Source organism: Bufo gargarizans, chromosome 5 (genome assembly GCF_014858855.1).
Source record: "Bufo gargarizans isolate SCDJY-AF-19 chromosome 5, ASM1485885v1, whole genome shotgun sequence".
Lineage (NCBI taxonomy): Eukaryota > Metazoa > Chordata > Amphibia > Anura > Bufonidae > Bufo > Bufo gargarizans.
In genome coordinates this window covers 482042870-482062042 of record NC_058084.1, presented here as the reverse complement: position 1 = coordinate 482062042, position 19173 = coordinate 482042870, and the positions used below count along the sequence as shown (strand labels likewise).

Sequence of the window (19173 nt, the reverse complement as noted above, 5' to 3'; positions counted from 1 at the left end):
GTAGGTAGGGTGTCTAAAAACTGTGTAGGTGCTTGAAATAATATATCCCTTGCTTGCATTAGTGTCAGATAATTTGGGGTTAATACTGAAAGCCATTTAGATTCCGACCATGTTTTTAATGAGTATATAGTTATGGAACTAGCTGTCCTCAATGTCTTTCTAGCCACTGTACCTTCCATAAACAACAAAGAGCGCAAAGGGATGTTAGCCATGCTGGACTCAATTGAAAGATCTAAGCGATTAGAATAATTTCTCAACCATTCCAAGCAGCGCAAGCACATCACTGCCTTGTGGTATAGATATACATCTGGTACCCCCATTCCTCCCTTAGCTGTCCGTTGCTTGACCTGTTTAAAAGGTATCCTAGCCTTTTTTGCACCCCATAAAAACTTTAGAAGGATGCTTTGGATTTTCTTAAAGAAGGCCCTGGGAATTGGAATAGGTAACGCCTGAATGTAATACAAAACCGTTGGCATTAGAATAGCTTTAATCAGAGTTCTACGACCAAACCACGAGACAAATGGGATATCCCAGGAACTTACGAGATCTTCTATACGTTTCGGAAGAGTGTGGAAGTTCTCGTGATATAACCGGGAAAAGCTAGTGGTCAAATTAATTCCCAAAAAAGTGATATGGTCCGTAGTCCAATGAAAGGTCGTAGTGGACTTTAACCTCTCCATAGTCGCCACCGGTAAAGATACATTCAAGATCGTAGATTTAGATAAATTTACTAAGAAATTTGACAATTCAAAGAAGTCATGGAGTACCGACTCAATCTCTTTAAAGGCCGTATCAGGGTTTGTAATAAACAATAACACATCATCTGCAAAAGCTGCAGTCTGATGGTTCTCTGCACCAATCTTAACACCTTTAATTGCAGTATTGATCCGAAAAGCCTGCATGAGAGTTTCTATCACCAATACAAAGAGCAATGGGGAGAGGGGGCAGCCTTGCCTCGTCCCATTTGATATACTGAATGACGGAGACAGTGTGCCATTCACCAGAACACGCGCAGTAGGCTTTTGATACATTGCCATTACTTTCGAGATAAAAGAATCTGGGATTCCGAATTTGGTCTTAGATGCTATTTGTGAGGGGGATAGAGTGTCTTGTAAATTATACAGTTGACTATAAAATTTACAAAACTGATCCGCAATAAGATCTGTTTTATGAATAATCCGATCCTCTCTTGTTTTAATACATGAAATAAACGCCGCCAATTTCCGTTTTTTTGTCTGAGCCATTAAAACCTTTGAAGCCTTATTGCCGTGTGCATAATATTTATACTGGTTCGCCAAAAATAGCTTAGCTGTATTATTATTCAATATGTTTTTTAGTTCCGAACGTAGGGTGTCCAGGCGCGCCAAAACATCGTCTGATACCAGCCTCCTATGTTGTTTCTCTAGTTTAGAGATCTCTACAATGAGATCCTCTATCTTCTTCTGTTTTTGTTTCTTTACCTGAGAAACCAAAGCTATAAGATGACCTCTTATCACTGCTTTGTGCGCAGCCCATATGTTTACTGGAGATGTATCCTCCACCTCATTTAATCGGAAATACTCTTCAAGTAGCTCTGTCACTTTCGGAATATTAGATCCGTTCAATAAGGTCTCATTCAATCTCCATCTGAACTCAGTTCTGGGTAATGTCGACACTGTATATGAGACGAAAACAGGAGCATGATCAGAGAGAAGAATGTTTCCGATTGTAGAACTAACACAGTGTTGGAGATTATTTGCACCTAGAAAAACATAGTCCAGCCTCTGGTAGGACTTATGGGCAGCTGAGAAGTATGTGTAGTCCTTCTCGTTGGAGTGCATTGCTCTCCACACATCGACTAAACCTTGCTGGGAAAGGGTCGAATTTATTTTGTCTAACGCCACCCCAGAGAGTGAAGACATGCCGGTGGAAGAATCTAGGGGAGGGTTCAAGGTAACATTGAAGTCGCCTCCCAAGAAACTAATACCATCAGCAAAACTCCCAAATCTACTAATGGTATCTTTGAGCCAATTAGCTTGTGCCGAATTTGGAGCATAAATATTCCCAAAGGTAAATAATTGCGAACCTATATTGCCCTTCACAAAAAGATATCTTCCTTCTTCATCTCTCAACGTGTCCTGATGCATAAACGGTACGTTTTTGTGAATCGCAATACTTACACCCTTTGAAGCAGAGGAATTTGAAGTGCTATGAATCCAATGGTTATATAACAAGTGGGACATTCTAGGGACATGATTTTTGCGAAAGTGGGTCTCCTGCAAAAGAGCAACTTGGACCTTCTTTTTATGTAAAAAATGACAAATCTGGCTCCTCTTAGTAGGGGCATTCAGACCTCTAACATTGTAAACACAAATTTGTATACTAGACATTACTATACAAACATACCACCTCCATGCGTACCAGTCTCTGCCTCAATGGAATCCCGAGCAAACTTCGAGGGAAGGGATGAAAGAGAGTAGGGGAAGAGAACATAATTCGGGAAGAACCTTAAAGGGAATAAAATAAAATAAACAACTGTAATTAACTATACAGTAATAAAATAAAATAATTTATATAGAGCACGTGAGCCCACGTACCGTCCCTATATGGGAAGAAAAGAAAAGAAAAAAGGAGGGGGGGGAGGTCGTCACAACCGACCGAGACCCTAATTGAGCCTGCTACTATGAATCATATAAAACTTCTTAAATAAAGAAAAACCAGAAAGTAAGTATATTCTTAGGGAGCCACCTCCGCCACCACCACTAGGTGTCACTCCACCATCAGTAAAGACCTTAATAGGCCACATCCAGGAACCTATGACCCTTTTCTATTGTTAGTGCTTATAAAGAAAAAGGCACCAAAAGAAGAACAGAAAGTAAAAATAATCTTAGGGAGCTATCACAACCTCCTCCACTAGATGTCGCTCCACAATCAGTAACACCTTTAATAAGCCACATCCAGAAACCTGTAACCCTTTTCTGTTGGTACTGTTTACAAGGAGAGGGTGTAGAAAGTAAAGAAAAGAAAAGAAAAGACGGAGCGAAAAAGCTGGAATACATGTAGAAAATTTTCATATATATAAATATAACTCAATACCAGGTAGGTATACAATAACTCAAATCCCACTCTCCTAATGACAAGCCCTAGTAGCCAAAAGAACATATAGGCTAATAGGTGAGACAAAAGGAGCAAGTAAACTAACGTCCACTTTAGTATAGATCTTCTATCTTCAGGTGGGGAATCGGCTAGATTTTCTGGGTCTTTGCTTCTTTGGCGGGATTCCACGCCATTCTTCTCTCACCGGCAGTGCAGGTAAATCAGCTAAGTTCTGAACAGGGCACCAATCCGGTAACTCCAGGCCCTTAATGTCCAAAACTTCACATACTCGGATCAAGTCTGCATGACTCCGTATGACTTGTTTATGTATCGGAGTATTAATTAATAACCCGAATGGATGGAGCCACCTGTAGGTTAACTTTTTCTGTATTAGAATCTCCAAGAACGGCTTCAAATGACGTCGCTTTCTCAATGTCATTGGGGAAAGATCCTGGTACAGTGCGATTATGGAGCCCTCAATTTCCTCCGTTTTGTTGGAACGGGCAGCCGCCAGGATAGCTTCTTTAGCCGCAAAACTGGTTAGCCGGCAAATCACATCCCTGGGGGGATCTTGGGGTCTAGGCACTGGACGGAGAGCTCTGTGGATTCTGTCCATAGCGAATAGTTCAGTTTGGACATCTGGAGCTAAACGTACAAACAGTTGAGTCACCTCTTGTAGCAGCGCTTCCTGAGGCACTGATTCCGGAACTCCTTTGAGGCGTATGTTATTTCTCCTTCCCCGGTTATCTTGATCCTCCACCAGGGAGTAGATATAATTGACATGTGCTTGCGTCTCATCCAGGCTGTGTGAAACCTTTTCACCAAAGCAAATTATAGCCTGTTGCGCCGTCTCCACTTCTTCTACTCTGTCATGCAACTGACGCATATCTTGCTTTATATCTGACAGATCGCGGCGGAGCGGCTCTAGAGATTCCTGTAAAAGATCTTTCATGAAGGACCTTGATATAGGTAAGTCCTCAGGCAAGCTGCTCTCTTCTTGATCGCTGTCTCCTTCACCTTCAGATTCAGCTTCCTTCTCCTCTACCAAGCCCGCGCGCCGCACAGGCGCCATCTTGGATTCAGATCTAGTGTCCGTTCTTCTGACAAATTTGTCTAGATCGCTCTGGCTAGCTGGTATTTTCAGCTTACCCGGCGTGTCCTTGGGTCTTTCTTTGCCAGTCTTACCCATTTTTAGCTGTGAAAAATGCTTATAAACGCTCAAGAAGGGCTCGGTCAACAGCAGAGCTCCTCACACAGCCTGCATCCGGCTCGGCTGCAAGACTCCGCCCAGGTGACTACCTCTTGAAGCTCATCAAGAGAATGCCAAGAGCAATCAAAGCAAAAGGTGGCTACTTTGAAGAACCTAGAATATGACATATTTTCAGTTGTTTCACACTTTTTTGTTATGTATATAATTCCACATGTGATAATTCATAGTTGTGATGCCTTCAGAGTCATGAAAATAAAGAAAACTCTTTGAATGAGAAGGTGTGTCCAAACTTTTAGTCTCTACTATACATAGTAATAAACCTTCATCAGAAATGCCCCATTCACTGCACTGTGATACTTGTTATGTAATAACCCCTTTAATCATCATGACAACCACAAATGACCCGACAACAGTCGTCGTCTGAGCCTAATGGCTGCAGGTCTCCCAGAGGCTGGACCTAGATATTAGATGCCGGCTCACAGCCAATAACCTTGTACACATGCATCCTCAGCACGGCCGGACATGCTGCAGGTGGTTTACGTGGAGTAGATCGGCTTCTACCAGACGCGTCCGGACTCGTTCCTCTCAGGGACATAAACCTATTGGTTCCTTATTCCCACCAGTGGTCTCCATAGCCAGAGACTTGTAGGAAGAAGCAGAGAACATGGAGCGTCTGTGGTCGGCTGTAATCCCACCATCTCCAGCTCATTACACCAGTATAAACCTAGAATAGTACTGGATAAAACAAGGCAACCCCCAACAGAGGAGAAGACATCTCCATTACCTGACTGTCCTGTGGAAGGAGAGGACGGGGACAACTCTCTGGTGTTGTCCTCTGACTGGATCTCTCTGCAGGAGACACAGAGACTGGACTCAGACTTTACAGACAGAGAATTCCAGGACATTTGTATTTAGTCCTGTCCGTTACCTGGAGATGTGAGGGGCTGGTCCTCCTCCATCTTGACCTCCTTGTACAGACCCTTGTGTCCTTCTAAATACTCCCACTCCTCCATGGAGAAATAGACAGCGACATCCTGACACCTTAGAGGAACCTGACAACACAATGACACCGTCATCACCCAGACCCCTCCAGTGCTGTGAATGTATAATGTCCCAGCATTCCCGGCGGTGTCACCTCTCCAGTCATCAGCTCCATCATCTTCTGGACGACTTCTAGGATCTTCTCATTGTTCTTCTCATGTATCAGATTACTAGACGTCTTCTTCACCGTGGAGTAATCCTGTTCATTGAAGACATAATAATAAATGTCACCATGTACATTCCAGAGTCCATCACTTCTACAGCCATGTCCACCTGTAATTACCATAGATAATGGTGTAATGTGACATCATCAGAACCTCTCACCTCTCCAGTCACATCCCCTGTAATTACTATAGATAATGGTGTAATGTGACATCATCAGAACCTCTCACCTCTCCAGTCACATCCCCTGTAATTACTATAGATAATGGTGTAATGTGACATCATCAGAACCTCTCACCTCTCCAGTCACATCCCCTGTAATTACCATAGATAACGGTGTAATGTGACATCATCAGAACCTCTCACCTCTCCAGTCACATCCCCTGTAATTACCATAGATAATGGTGTAATGTGACATCATCAGAACCTCTCACCCCTCCAGTCACATCCCCTGTAATTACCATAGATAATGGTGTAATGTGACATCATCAGAACCTCTCACCTCTCCAGTCACATCCCCTGTAATTACCACAGATAATGGTGTAATGTGACATCATCAGAACCTCTCACCTCTCCAGTAAGCAGGAGGAGTATCTCCAGGGTAAGGTCTAATATCCTCTCCGCCATCTTGTCCCCGTCTCCGTCCATTATCTGGCACTGATGATGTCATCGGACAATCCTAGATCACAGGAACCTGAATGGAAGAAGAGGAGTCAATGTAGAATCTGCATGAAATCCCATAGAAATGCTTATAATGACCGGAGATGATGAGGGACATTTGGGAGAAATCAGAGGAGATGAGGTCTTCTCTCTATTGTCTGGGCTGATGACTGGAAGATCTCGTCAGGGCAGTTCTTCCATGTTTGAGGTGACAGCAGTGTAAAGTATGGTGCGCCCTGACACTGGCCGCAGTGGTGATACCAGTAATGTAAACCATCTTGGCCACAGTGGTCATGTGACACTTATACTGGTATCACTGCTGGGATACATCCTCATAACATGGACGTCTATGGGAGATGACGACCACTGCTGGAAACACTGGTGGACGCCTCCCAGGTCCCTCTCCGGCAGAGACTTCAGTGTCCCCGACGTCAGGAGAGCAGCGCATGCGCAGGATGTCAGTGCGGCCTGTGACTGACAGAATACACTGCACTACTGAAGCGTCGACTGCCACAATACACTGCACTACTGAAGCGTCAACTGCCACAATACACTGCACTACTGAAGCGTCAACTGCCACAATACACTGCACTACTGAAACATCAACTGCCCCAATACACTGCACCACTGAAGCGTCAACTGCCCCAATACACTGCACCACTGAAGCGTCAACTGCCCCAATACACTGCACCACTGAAGCGTCAACTGCCAGGATACACTGCACTACTGAAGCGTCAACTGTCAGAATACACTGCACTACTGAAGCGTCGACTGCCAGAATACACTGCACTACTGAAGCGTCGACTGCCAGAATACACTGCACTACTGAAGCGTCGACTGCCAGAATACACTGCACTACTGAAGCGTCGACTGCCAGAATACACTGCACTACTGAAGCGTCGACTGCCAGAATACACTGCACTACTGAAGCGTCGACTGCCAGAATACACTGCACTACTGAAGCGTCGACTGCCAGAATACACTGCACTACTGAAGCGTCGACTGCCCCAATACACTGCACCACTGAAGCGTCGACTGCCCCAATACACTGCACCACTGAAGCGTCGACTGCCACAATACACTGCACCACTGAAGCGTCAACTGCCCCAATACACTGCACCACTGAAGCGTCGACTGCCCCAATACACTGCACCACTGAAGCGTCAACTGCCACAATACACTGCACCACTAAAGCGTCAACTGCCACAATACACTGCACCACTGAAGCGTCAACTGCCACAATACACTGCACCACTGAAGCGTCAACTGCCACAATACACTGCACCACTGAAGCGTCAACTGCCACAATACACTGCACCACTGAAGCGTCAACTGCCACAATACACTGCACCACTGAAGCGTCAACTGCCACAATACACTGCACCACTGAAGCGTCAACTGCCACAATACACTGCACCACTGAAGCGTCAACTGCCACAATACACTGCACCACTGAAGCGTCGACTGCCACAATACACTGCACCACTGAAGCGTCGACTGCCACAATACACTGCACCACTGAAGCGTCGACTGCCACAATACACTGCACCACTGAAGCGTCGACTGCCACAATACACTGCACCACTGAAGCGTCGACTGCCACAATACACTGCACTACTGAAGCGTCGACTGCCCCAATACACTGCACTACTGAAGCGTCAACTGCCCCAATACACTGCACTACTGAAGCGTCAACTGCCCCAATACACTGCACTACTGAAGCGTCAACTGCCCCAATACACTGCACTACTGAAGCGTCAACTGCCCCAATACACTTCACTACTGAAGCGTCGACTGCCACAATACACTGCACTACTGAAGCGTCAACTGCCCCAATACACTGCACTACTGAAGCATCAACTGCCACAATACACTGCACTACTGAAACATCGACTGCCCCAATACACTGCACTACTGAAGCATCAACTGCCACAATACACTGCACTACTGAAGCATCAACTGCCACAATACACTGCACTACTGAAGCATCAACTGCCACAATACACTGCACTACTGAAGCATCAGCTGTGACAGACATCACACACTGCACTACTGAAGCATCAGCTGTGACAGACATCACACACTGCACTACTGAAGCATCAGCTGTGACAGACATCATACACTGCACTACTGAAGCATCCGCTGCAACAGACATCACACACTGCACTACTGAAGCATCAGCTGTGACAGACATCATACACTGCACTACTGAAGCATCAGCTGTGACAGACATCACACACTGCACTACTGAAGCACCAGCTGTGACAGACATCACACACTGCACTACTGAAGCACCAGCTGTGACAGACATCATACACTGCACTACTGAAGCCCCAGCTGTGACAGACATCACACACTGCACTACTGAAGCACCAGCTGTGACAGACATCACACACTGCACTACTGAAGCACCAGCTGTGACAGACATCATACACTGCACTACTGAAGCACCAGCTGTGACAGACATCACACACTGCACTACTGCCTGCGGCTCCCGGCTCCCCGGTACCTGCTCCTCATGCCGGGGCTCTCCCTCCCGCTGTCCGGACATCAGAGCCTCTTTACAGGACGTTTCCAGCAGAACTTCCTCTTTCCCTCAGGTTCCTTGAGGTTTCCTCCCCCAGCATGCTTTGCGGTGTGACGTCACAGGGCTGGCCCCGCCCGGCACACTGGTCAGTCAGCACTAGCCCCGCCCCCTACACCTCCGACGGCCATGTTAGTACACCCAGACATGGCTCCTGCTCCTCTCCTCACATCACTGAGGGCCACAGGCGCTTCCCTCACCATCTCCAGAGCCCCAAACACTGGGAGCGGCCAGCACAGCCGTATCTAAGCCTCTCATGTGAGATACAGCCTGCTGAGCCTGGATCACAGCTTCTCTTGTGTGATACTGTCTGCTGAGCTGTGTATCTAATCCTCTCCTGTGTGATACTGTCTGCTGAGCTGTGTATCTAATCCTATCCTGTGTGATATTGTCTGCTGAGCTGTGTATCTAATCCTATCCTGGGTGATATTGTCTGCTGAGCTGTGTATCTAATCCTATCCTGTGTGATATTGTCTGCTGAGCTGTGTATCTAATCCTATCCTGGGTGATATTGTCTGCTGAGCTGTGTATCTAATCCTCTCCTGTGTGATACTTCCTGCTGAGCTGTGTATCTAATCCTATCCTGTGTGATACTGTCTGCTGAGCTGTGTATCTAATCCTATCCTGTGTGATACTGTCTGCTGAGCTGTGTATCTAATCCTATCCTGTGTGATACTGTCTGCTGAGCTGTGTATGTAATCCTATCCTGTGTGATACTGTCTGCTGAGCTGTGTATCTAATCCTATCCCGTGTGATACTGTCTGCTGAGCTGTGTATCTAATCCTATCCCGTGTGATACTGTCTGCTGAGCTGTGTATCTAATCCTATCCTGTGTGATACTGTCTGCTGAGCTGTGTATCTAATCCTATCCCGTGTGATACTGCTGAGGTGTGTATCTAATCCTCTCCTGTGTGATACAGTCTGCTGAGCTGTGTATCTAATCCTATCCTGTGTGATACTGTCTGCTGAGCGGTGTATCTAATCCTATCCTGTGTGATACTGTCTGCTGAGCTGTGTATCTAATCCTATCCTGTGTGATACTGACTGCTGAGCTGTGTATCTAATCCTATCCCGTGTGATACTGCTGAGCTGTGTATCTAATCCTATCCTGTGTGATACTGCCTGCTGAGCTGTGTATCTAATCCTATGCTGTGTGATACTCCCTGCTGAGCGGTGTATCTAATCCTCAGTTGTGTGATACAGGAGGAGCTGGTCACATGGTGCAGTGTCGCTGTCACGTGACTCGGGTGCGGCTGCCAAGGGCCGATCTATTCCGCGCCCTCGATCCCTCGCGCCTCTGCACACCGGCCTCAGATTGCGCCTCGATCATTCGCTGCCTCCATCTATGACATTTAAATCAATACCCCGATTAATTAACCCCTTAGTGACCACCCATATGTGTTTTTACGGCGGTCACTAAGGGGCCTTGGGCTGGAGCGTCCCCTTTTTACGGTGGCACTTCAGCCCAAGTTAGCGATAAAATCACGCGCTGTAGCTCCGTGGCCGCAGCTACCGGAGGAAGGGGCAGTGATCAGAGACCGTGACAAGCGCTCTTTGATCACGTGATCGCCGCCATACTCTTTATCACGGCGATCACAGAAAACGCCGGCAGCGGAGTTGCCTGCACTTTCTCCCTCCTCTCATGTAAGAGGTTGGGTCCCCCAGCGCTTCTGGCCCTAAGCTGGGTACCGATCCTCACCCCACACCTTACCCTCAAGAAAGATGGCGGCCTGGCGCATGCGCAGACTGAAAGCCGCCGCTCACAGTAAGGTCTCTCAGGAGACGAGAGAGAAGTTCAAATGATGCCCTGACCGATGAACTTCTCCTCCGCAGCAGAGGTGACTCTTGGTCTTCCTTTCCTGGGGCGGTCCGCATGTGAGCCAGTTTCTTTGTAGCGCTTGGTGGTTTTTGTGACTGCACTTGGGGACACTTTCAAAGTTTTCCCAATTTTTCGGACTGACTGACCTTCATTTCTTAAAGTAATGATGGCCACTCGTTTTTCTTTACTTAGAATTTGTATTATGGCAAGAAAAAAGCAGCTAACAGTCTATTCAGTAGGACTATCAGCTGTGCATCCACCTGACTTCTCCACAAAGCAACTGATGGTCCCAACCCCATTTATAAGGCAAGAAACCCCACTTATTACACCTGACAGGGCAAACCTGTGAAGTGAAGACCATTTCAGGTGACTACCTCTTGAAGCTCATCAAGAGAATGCCAAGAGTGTGCAAAGCAGTAATCAAAGCAAAAGGTGGCTACTGTGAAGAACCTAGAATATGACATATTTTCAGTTGTTTCACACTTTTTTGTTATGTATATAATTCCACATGTGTTACTTCATAGTTTTGATGCCTTCAGTGTGAATCTACAATTTTCATAGTCATGAAAATAAAGAAAACTTGAATGAGAAGGTGGGTCCAAACCTTTGGTCTGTACTGTATGTGTGTATAGTGTTGGTGATCATATTTATTGTATGTCTGTGTCACCATCACCGTGCCCACAGCGCTCCTATGTCCTGACGCGGCTGCATCAGGACGTTCTGTGCGGGGGAAGAAGAAGAAAGAGGAGGCTCCGTGGGGGAGGCACAGTAAGGACGTAGGTAACACTACCACATGCTCTACACTAGTGTTATCTCTGGTGTTACATAGGACTGCAGGTGACATCTACTACATTATCTGTACTCAGAGTTATCACTGTGTTATCTGTGGTGTTACATAGGACTGCAAATTTATACTTGTATGGAATATCCACAGGAGTCCCATAGATTCAGATACCACAGGGCTCTGTTCCTACGGCGTTCCCTTTGCCGCAAAACTGACCTGTGCCCTTCATGGCAATACATAAATATTATCTACAGCAGAAACACATAATAATAATAATAAAAACACCCCCCAGAGAGTGGAGGTAAATGGCCTGTTTATTAAACAAAATAACAACTTTAACTTTAAAGGGAACCTGTCATCACCTTTGTGCTGCCCACACTGACGGCAGAATAAAGCACAGACGGGGGAGCTGATTTCAGCGTCTGTTATTTATAAGTTAGAAGTAAGTGGTTGCCGAGAACCAACATCACAATCATTGCAGACTGGGCCTGGAGAAGAGTCCTGGTTATTCATGATCTCCTGCCACCTGCTGATGACTGACCAGCTTCTACCAATGTTGTTACTGCTATAGAGGGAGGGGGGGGGCGATGGTGGGCGCACACTGTGCCACCAACGATTTATAACAATAGAGAGAGGAAGGGGGGCTCACACTGTGCCACCAACGATATTCAAACTGGGCAGGGGGGGGGGGGGGGTCTGCCCCCTGCTGCCTGGCAGCCCTGATCTCTTACAGGGGGATATGATAGTACAATTAACCCCTTCGTGAAAACTGATATCCGACAGTATATTCTAACACAGAAGCGTTCCCAGAAGCTGAAAAAGCTTTTATGCAGACGGATCTTCGGATCCGTCTGTATGAAAGCAACCTACGGCCACGGATCACGGACACGGATGCCAATCTTGTGTGCATCCGTGTTCTTTCACGGACCCATTGACTTGAATGGGTCCGTGAACCGTTGTCCGTCAAAAAAATAGGACAGGTCATATTTTTATGACGGACAGGATACACGGATCACGGCCTCGGCTGCAAAACGGTGCATTTTCCGATTTTTCCACTGCCCTATTGAAAGTCAATGGCTCCACGAAAAAAAGCGGAAAACGGCACAACGGCCACGGATGCACACAACGGTCGTGTGCATGAGGCCTAAAGCTGAAGACAGGTTCCCTTTAACCCCTTAGGAACTTGGGGCGTACCGGTACGTCCTGTGTAGTTTTGATCACTGCCGCACGGCCGGCAGTGATCGGAACCAGGTGCCTGTTGAAATCATTCAGCAGGCACCCTGTGACAATGCCTAGGGGGGTCCTGTGACCCCCCAGCATTGCCGATCGCTACAAACCGCAGGTCAATTCAGACCTGCGTTTTTTAATGCTTATGCAAGTTTCTGATCCCTGCAGTCAGTGACCGCAGAGATCAGAAACCCAAAAGTGCCTATATTTCTATGTTAAACCCCCCCTGCAGCCCTCTGTGTTTTTGTGCCTATGAGTGGATTGCGGGCGGTGCGGGAGGCGATCTTCCGCCCGCCCCCCGTTTAATTTTCAGGATGGCCGAGCGGTTGAATCAGAGTGTCAGCTCATTGCTGACACTCCGATCCAAACGGCAGACATCTGTGCAGATGTCCGCCGTTTTAACCCCTTCCATGCCGCGGTCCGTAGGGTCCGCTGTATGGAAGAGGTTTAGAGGGAGGGAGCTCCCTACCTCTCCCATGGGGGGGCTGCTGTGCCTTTGCAGCCCCCGGACAGGATGGGGTGACAGAGGGAGGGAGCTCCCCTTCTTCCCCTTCCCCGTCTGCTCAGTTGTGGCAGACGGGGAAGGTTCCCATGGCAACAGGACGCCTGCTCAGGCGTCCTGCTGTCCATGGTGCTGAACAGATCTGTGCTAAAGGAAGAGATCTGTTCAGACAAAGTGTGAATGAAATACAGTGCAGTACACTATATAGTGTACTGTACTGTATTATACAGACATCAGACCCACTGGATCTTCAAGAACCAAGTGAGTCTAGGTAAAGAAAAATTTTAAAAAGTGAAAAAATGTAAAAATAAAAAAAACAATTTATCCCTGATTAAAAATTCCCTACACGTTATATATTACCGCGTCCGTAATGACCCGATCTATAAAACAGTCATGTTACATTTCCCGCACAGTGAACGCCATAAAAAATAAAAACTATGATGAAATTGCAATTTTGATCACATTACTTCCAAAAAAGGTAATAAAAGTGGTCAAAAAAGTCGTATGTATGCCAAAATAGTACCATTCAAACCATTGTCTCATTCCGCAAAAAATGAGCCCCTACATGAGACAATGGCCCAAAAAAAAAAAAAAAAAAAAAAAACTATGGCTCTCAGACTATGGAGACACTAAAACAAGTTTTTGGGGTTTAAAAAATGATATTGTGTAAAGCCTTAATAAATAAAAAAAAGGTACACATATTAGGTATTGCCGTGTCCGTAAGAACCTGCTCTACAAAATTTCACATGATCTAACCCCTCAGGTGAACAACGTAAAAATAAAAATGGTGTAAAAAAAGCCATAATGGGGGGCGTGGCCTGACCGAGCTAGATGGCGGCTGCTTGTTAGCAGAGCTCTCGCCACCAGAACCCATCTCAGCCTATTTCTTAGCACTAACCTGACCCTGGCATGAAGATCCAGCCGAAGGATTGTTCACAGATCGCAGCGGGGCACAGGGAGGACCCGTGCCCGACCTGAATAAACATCTAAGCAAATCGGCTTCACAGCCGCCGGCGCGGCCTCCCAAGATGGCGCCGAAACATCATGGCGCGGCCGCAGATGATACAGCTCCCGAACATTCCTCAGGTGATGACAGCACACCATATAATGGGGAGAAGTCCGGGCTCACCAGAGAATTTTTGGAGGGAGCACTGCATAGAGCGCTTGCTCCTCTTGCTGCGGATCTAGTGGCCATCAAAGCAGACGTGCATCACATTGGTGACCGCGTTGAGACGCTGGAACCATCACAAGATGCCATGCTTACATTTAATGAGGCGGTGAAAGATTCCCTGCTCTCACATACTAAGGCAATGAACACACTCCTGCTTCAAATGGAAGATCAGGAGAACAGAAACAGGAGGAGGAATATCAGACTCAGGGGTCTGCCAGAGGCTGAAGACAAAGAGGATTTGTTTCAAGTTATGGACTCCCTTTTCCATAAGCTACTAGGCCCAGAACAAGCAATGCATGTTACTGTGGAAAGGGTGCACAGAGCTCTAAAGCCGAAGCCGGCGTCTCGCGATAACCCAAGGGACATAATCTGTGGTATCCTGAGTTATAGGGACACTGAATTAATCCTGCAAGCAGCAAGAAAACAAGGAGAAGTGAAGCTTCAAGGTATCAGCGTTCAAATCTATCAGGACTTGGCGGCATCTACACTACAAAAAAGGCGATTATTAAAGCCGCTTACAGACCTATTACGGTCATCCAAGTTCCCATATAGATGGCTCTTCCCGTTTGGGATCTTAATCACAGCGGGGAATCGCCGAATCACAGTCCGAACGCCTGAAGATCTGCCTCCAGTATGGGATGCACTACAACAACCACCAGTTGAGATTCCCTCCTGGTTACCTGTCCCAGCTATGGAGGACTTACCACCGCTTCCTTCAGTGTCCAGATGGATGAAATCAAAACCCCAAAGATCTGGCAAGAACAAGAGGGCATGGCCCCAAGGAGCTCCGGTTTGAGGGTTTGCTGCTAATGTTTTTTCTTCCCTTTATTAGCTGCAGCAAAATTGCTTTATCTGGACAGTTTTTTTCTGTCATGTGGTTTACTTTTGCTCCGGTATTCGACTATACCTAGCTGTTTTCACTGTCACTATTCATTAATAACTTAAGCAAGATATATGCTTTTATAATGCTGCGCGTATATTATGTCTACTGTTAAGCATTATTTTTTTTTCTTCTCCTTAATCTCTTTTATCTGTGTCTCTCCTTGCCAAACAAGAATGTCTGTCAAGTTAGTTTTTCCCACATACTTGACTGAGGCTGGGTTTTTGGGGTTCTGGGCTGGTTGGGATACACATGGTATTAACATGTGCAAACCTTTTACTCCCCCCCTGCTCACAACTCCAAAAATATTTGGAAACACTTTTAAGTTATGGTTACGGTTTTATATTGTTAAGTGACTTGTTAGGTGCTCTTCTGTCGTCTGATAGGATACGCGAACTCAATTTGCAGAATAACACTTAGCTAAGATGGCTCCATTAAACTTTATCAACCTTTAATGTACACGGTTGCAACAACCCTAAAAAACGCAGTAGAATATTCCAAGTTCTCAGGAAAATTGGCGCAGATAACTCCTCCAAGAGACCCACTTTTCCCACTTGCATGTCCCTAACCTAGGATATGGCCCTTTTAATGTTTGGTATCATGCCACTTCCAGTAGTTTAGCGGCAAGGGGAGTCAGCATAGGATTCAAGCGAGGTACCCCATTCACATTGCATTCTGAAGTGAGAGATCCAGAGGGGAGATACCTTCTACTGAAAGGAGAGATAGGACATATAACAATCACGATCTGCAATCTATATGCTCCCAATGTGAAGCCAGTTAGTTGGCTAAAAGACGTGTTAGGCAAGATTGGCTCATTTGCTGCAGGGTATTTTGTTGGTGGGAGGAGACCTTAACCTCGCCTTGAATCCTCTGCTTGACTCCTCTACCCAGAAATCAGCCGTCCCGTTTCGAGCTCTCAGGTCAGCTCAGACACATCTTAGATCAATGCATCTTAGCGATGTTTGGAGGTCGGCGCATGGTGACAGACGTGATTACACGTTTTATTCTAACCCTCACAAATCATACCAGAGGTTGGATTACCTTTTTGTACAGGACAAGTATTTGTCAACGGTCAAGTCCTCTACACTCCATAGTATCACGGTCTCTGACCATGCGCCGGTCTCCCTTGTTATGGGCTTCCCAAAGCTGTGTGGTAGGGAATGGACTTGGAGGCTAAACCATACCCTTCTAGACTCACAGACCCGAGTGGATTCAATCTCGCAAAAATTACAGTCGTACTTTACTACCAACGCAACGCCTGACATGTCCCATGCAATATTATGGGAGGCGCACAAGGCTGTAATTAGGGGGGAATTTATTGCACTGGGGTCACATATTAATAAACTTAGAGCGAAGAAATTGTCAGATCTCCTATCCCATATTGCTATTCTAGAATCGTCACATAAACGCTCCTGTGCACTTAGAGACCTTGAAGAATTGAGAGCAGCTAGACGAGAACTACAGGAACTGTTAAATATGAAAGCTTCTAAGGCCTATCTTAAAGTTAAACACAAACATTATGTTCGCGGAAATAGAGGCGGGAAAATAATGTCAGCACTCATTAAAAAACGTGAGGACCAAGTTTTCATTAAGCGTATGAAATCGCAGGAAGGGTCTATTGAAACGGATACCCAAAAAATTTCAAAAATCTTCAGGGATTACTATCACAACCTGTATAACCTTAGAGGGGAGGAACAAGAGGGTATAAGGACAGAACGCATAGGGGAAATAGAAAATTTCCTGAGTACACTGAATCTACCGGTCCTAAGTGATTCCTCTAAGTTATCATTGATGGCCCCTGTCACTCTGGCTGAGGTGAAAAAAGTTCTAAATACAACTCCGTCTGGCAAGAGCCCAGGCCCTGATGGTCTTACTGTGGCCTATTATAAAAAGTTTTTCTCAATCTTAGGTCTGCAACTGGTAAACTTCTTCAACGCCCTATTAGGAGGAACCCCCATAACCAATCAGGCCCTAGAAGCGCATATAGTTGTGTTGCCAAAGCCAGGCAAAGACACAGAGCTCCCGTCTAGTTTTAGACCAATCTCCCTGCTAAATGCAGACGTGAAACTGTGGGCCAAGATGCTGGCCAATAGGCTTTCCCCATTACTCCCGGGAATCATATCGCCTGAACAGTCAGGCTTTGTGGGGGGCAGGGAGTGCAGAGACAGCACCTTTAGAGTCCTGCAAGCCCAACAATTTGCTTTAAAACAAGGGAAGAAGCTTATGTTCCTCAGCACAGATGCTGAAAAAGCATTCGACAGAGTGGACTGGGATTATATGAAAGCCACGCTGCTAGAATTTGGCCTCCCCACTCAATTTGTGGGGGCGGTGCTGTCTCTGTACGCCAACCCCTCCGCAAAAGTACAAGTGAACGGTATCTTATCACCTCCCTTTAGGATATCAAATGGGACGCGTCAGGGTTGCCCGCTCTCACCCACGCTGTTTAAAATGTGTTTAGAAACATTCATACAGTCTTTAAGACAGGACCCTAAAATCCAGGGACTTAAAGTAGGCAAGGATGTACACACTGTAGCCGCCTTCGCGGACGACATGTTAATCTTTCTGACTAAACCCGAAGAGGCTCTACCAACTCTATTAAAACAACTAGATACTTACGGCTCCCTGTCCAGTTTTAAGATTAATCTTTCTAAATGCATGGCATTGGGAATTAATATATCCCAATCAGCAGTAACAAAGTTGGAGAAGGACTTTCCGTTTAAATGGAATAATTCACATATTAAATATCTGGGAGTCAATGTATCCAAAGACCCTAATCAGTTGTTCCACCTGAATTATTCGCTATTATATGATAGCGTTAAACAGCAATTGACTGACATAAAAATCCCTTTCCTATCCTGGTTGGGGAGGAAAAACTTATTAAAGACCTATATTTTACCTGAGATATTATACACCTTGCAGACCTTGCCTATTCCCCTTCCTCAATCCTTCCTCGCTAGGATCCGTAGTCTCTTTTCCTCATTTGTGTGGGGTGGCTGTAGATCTAGGCTAGCGTATAAGGTTCTCACCAAACCTGTATTCAGAGGAGGTTTTGGACTTCCTGATGTAGCAGTATATTACAGAGCTATTCAATTTAGATTACACTCCGAAATTAGTAATCCGGCGATCGCTAAACTAGGTTGCAGGATAGCCAGAAACCTATTGGGCCCTAAGGGAGTAGCGACCTTATGGGATCCTAAATCAGTGAGAATCTGCAACACAGGTAAGCGAGGTTTAGACCCTCTCCAAGGAGTTATGAACACTTGGTCTAAAATATCACCACTACTGCGTACTCCCCCATGCCCATCTCCGTTTACTCCCACTTGCTATGTTCCATACTTAGTAGTGCAGGGTTTCCAAGATGATTTGGGCCTATGGAAGGCGCTAGGCTATGTGGCAATAGGAGATGTTCTGAAAAATAGGGTAGTTCCTTCTATTCGAAACCTGAAATCAAGTTTCCCTCACATCCCGTGGTCACCCATACACCACTCACAGTTTTCAAAAATTTGCACTCAATATCTAACCTGCACCCCTAGTAAACTGGACCCCACTTGGTACGATATGTTTCTACTTCAACAGGCGGGTAAAAAAGGTTCAATTTCCAAGATATATAACAAGTTAATGGAAGAGACCGGTTCTTGTAGACTATGGTTTATTTCCCAATGGGAAAAAGATCTTAACATCACCTTTGATGACAGTACAATAGAGAGGATTCTATGTCATTCTCATGGATACTCTAGGTGTATTAGGATCCAAGAGAATGCATACAAACTGGTGACCAGGTGGTACAATACGCCGGTAAAATTACATGCCATGGACCCCTCGCATTCGGATCAATGCTGGAGGTGTAAAGGGTCAACAGGTTCCATGATTCATATATGGTGGACCTGTCCATTGATAACCCCATTTTGGGATATGATTTCAAAATGTGTATTGGAAATTGCCCCTTCCTCGTCTCCGCTGACCCCTTTGGTAGTCCTGTTGAATTTGTCTAATGAAAAATGTATTCTTACCAAACACTCCCTGTTAGCCTCATTAGTAGCTGCGGCAAAACTACTGAT

At 45.9% G+C, this 19173-nt stretch overlaps 2 protein-coding genes and 1 pseudogene across 2 annotated transcripts in view; 1 reads left to right on the top strand and 2 right to left on the bottom strand.

Moving 5' to 3' along the window:
- The window catches only part of LOC122939172 (gastrula zinc finger protein XlCGF26.1-like), a 1061774-nt gene that overhangs the window by 73907 nt on the left and 968694 nt on the right, over positions 1 to 19173 (top strand). The window lies entirely within an intron of this gene.
- The window catches only part of LOC122938193, a 108986-nt pseudogene that overhangs the window by 44306 nt on the left and 45507 nt on the right, over positions 1 to 19173 (bottom strand).
- Positions 4623 to 8774, bottom strand: LOC122939184 (gastrula zinc finger protein XlCGF66.1-like). Its single transcript, XM_044295212.1, has 6 exons — positions 8658 to 8774; positions 6059 to 6182; positions 5421 to 5525; positions 5214 to 5337; positions 5070 to 5134; positions 4623 to 4927 (listed from the first exon to the last, which is right to left on the bottom strand). The coding sequence occupies exons 2-6, from the start codon at positions 6134 to 6136 to the stop codon at positions 4871 to 4873; spliced, it is 429 nt and encodes a 142-aa protein (XP_044151147.1). The 5' UTR covers positions 6137 to 6182; positions 8658 to 8774; the 3' UTR covers positions 4623 to 4870.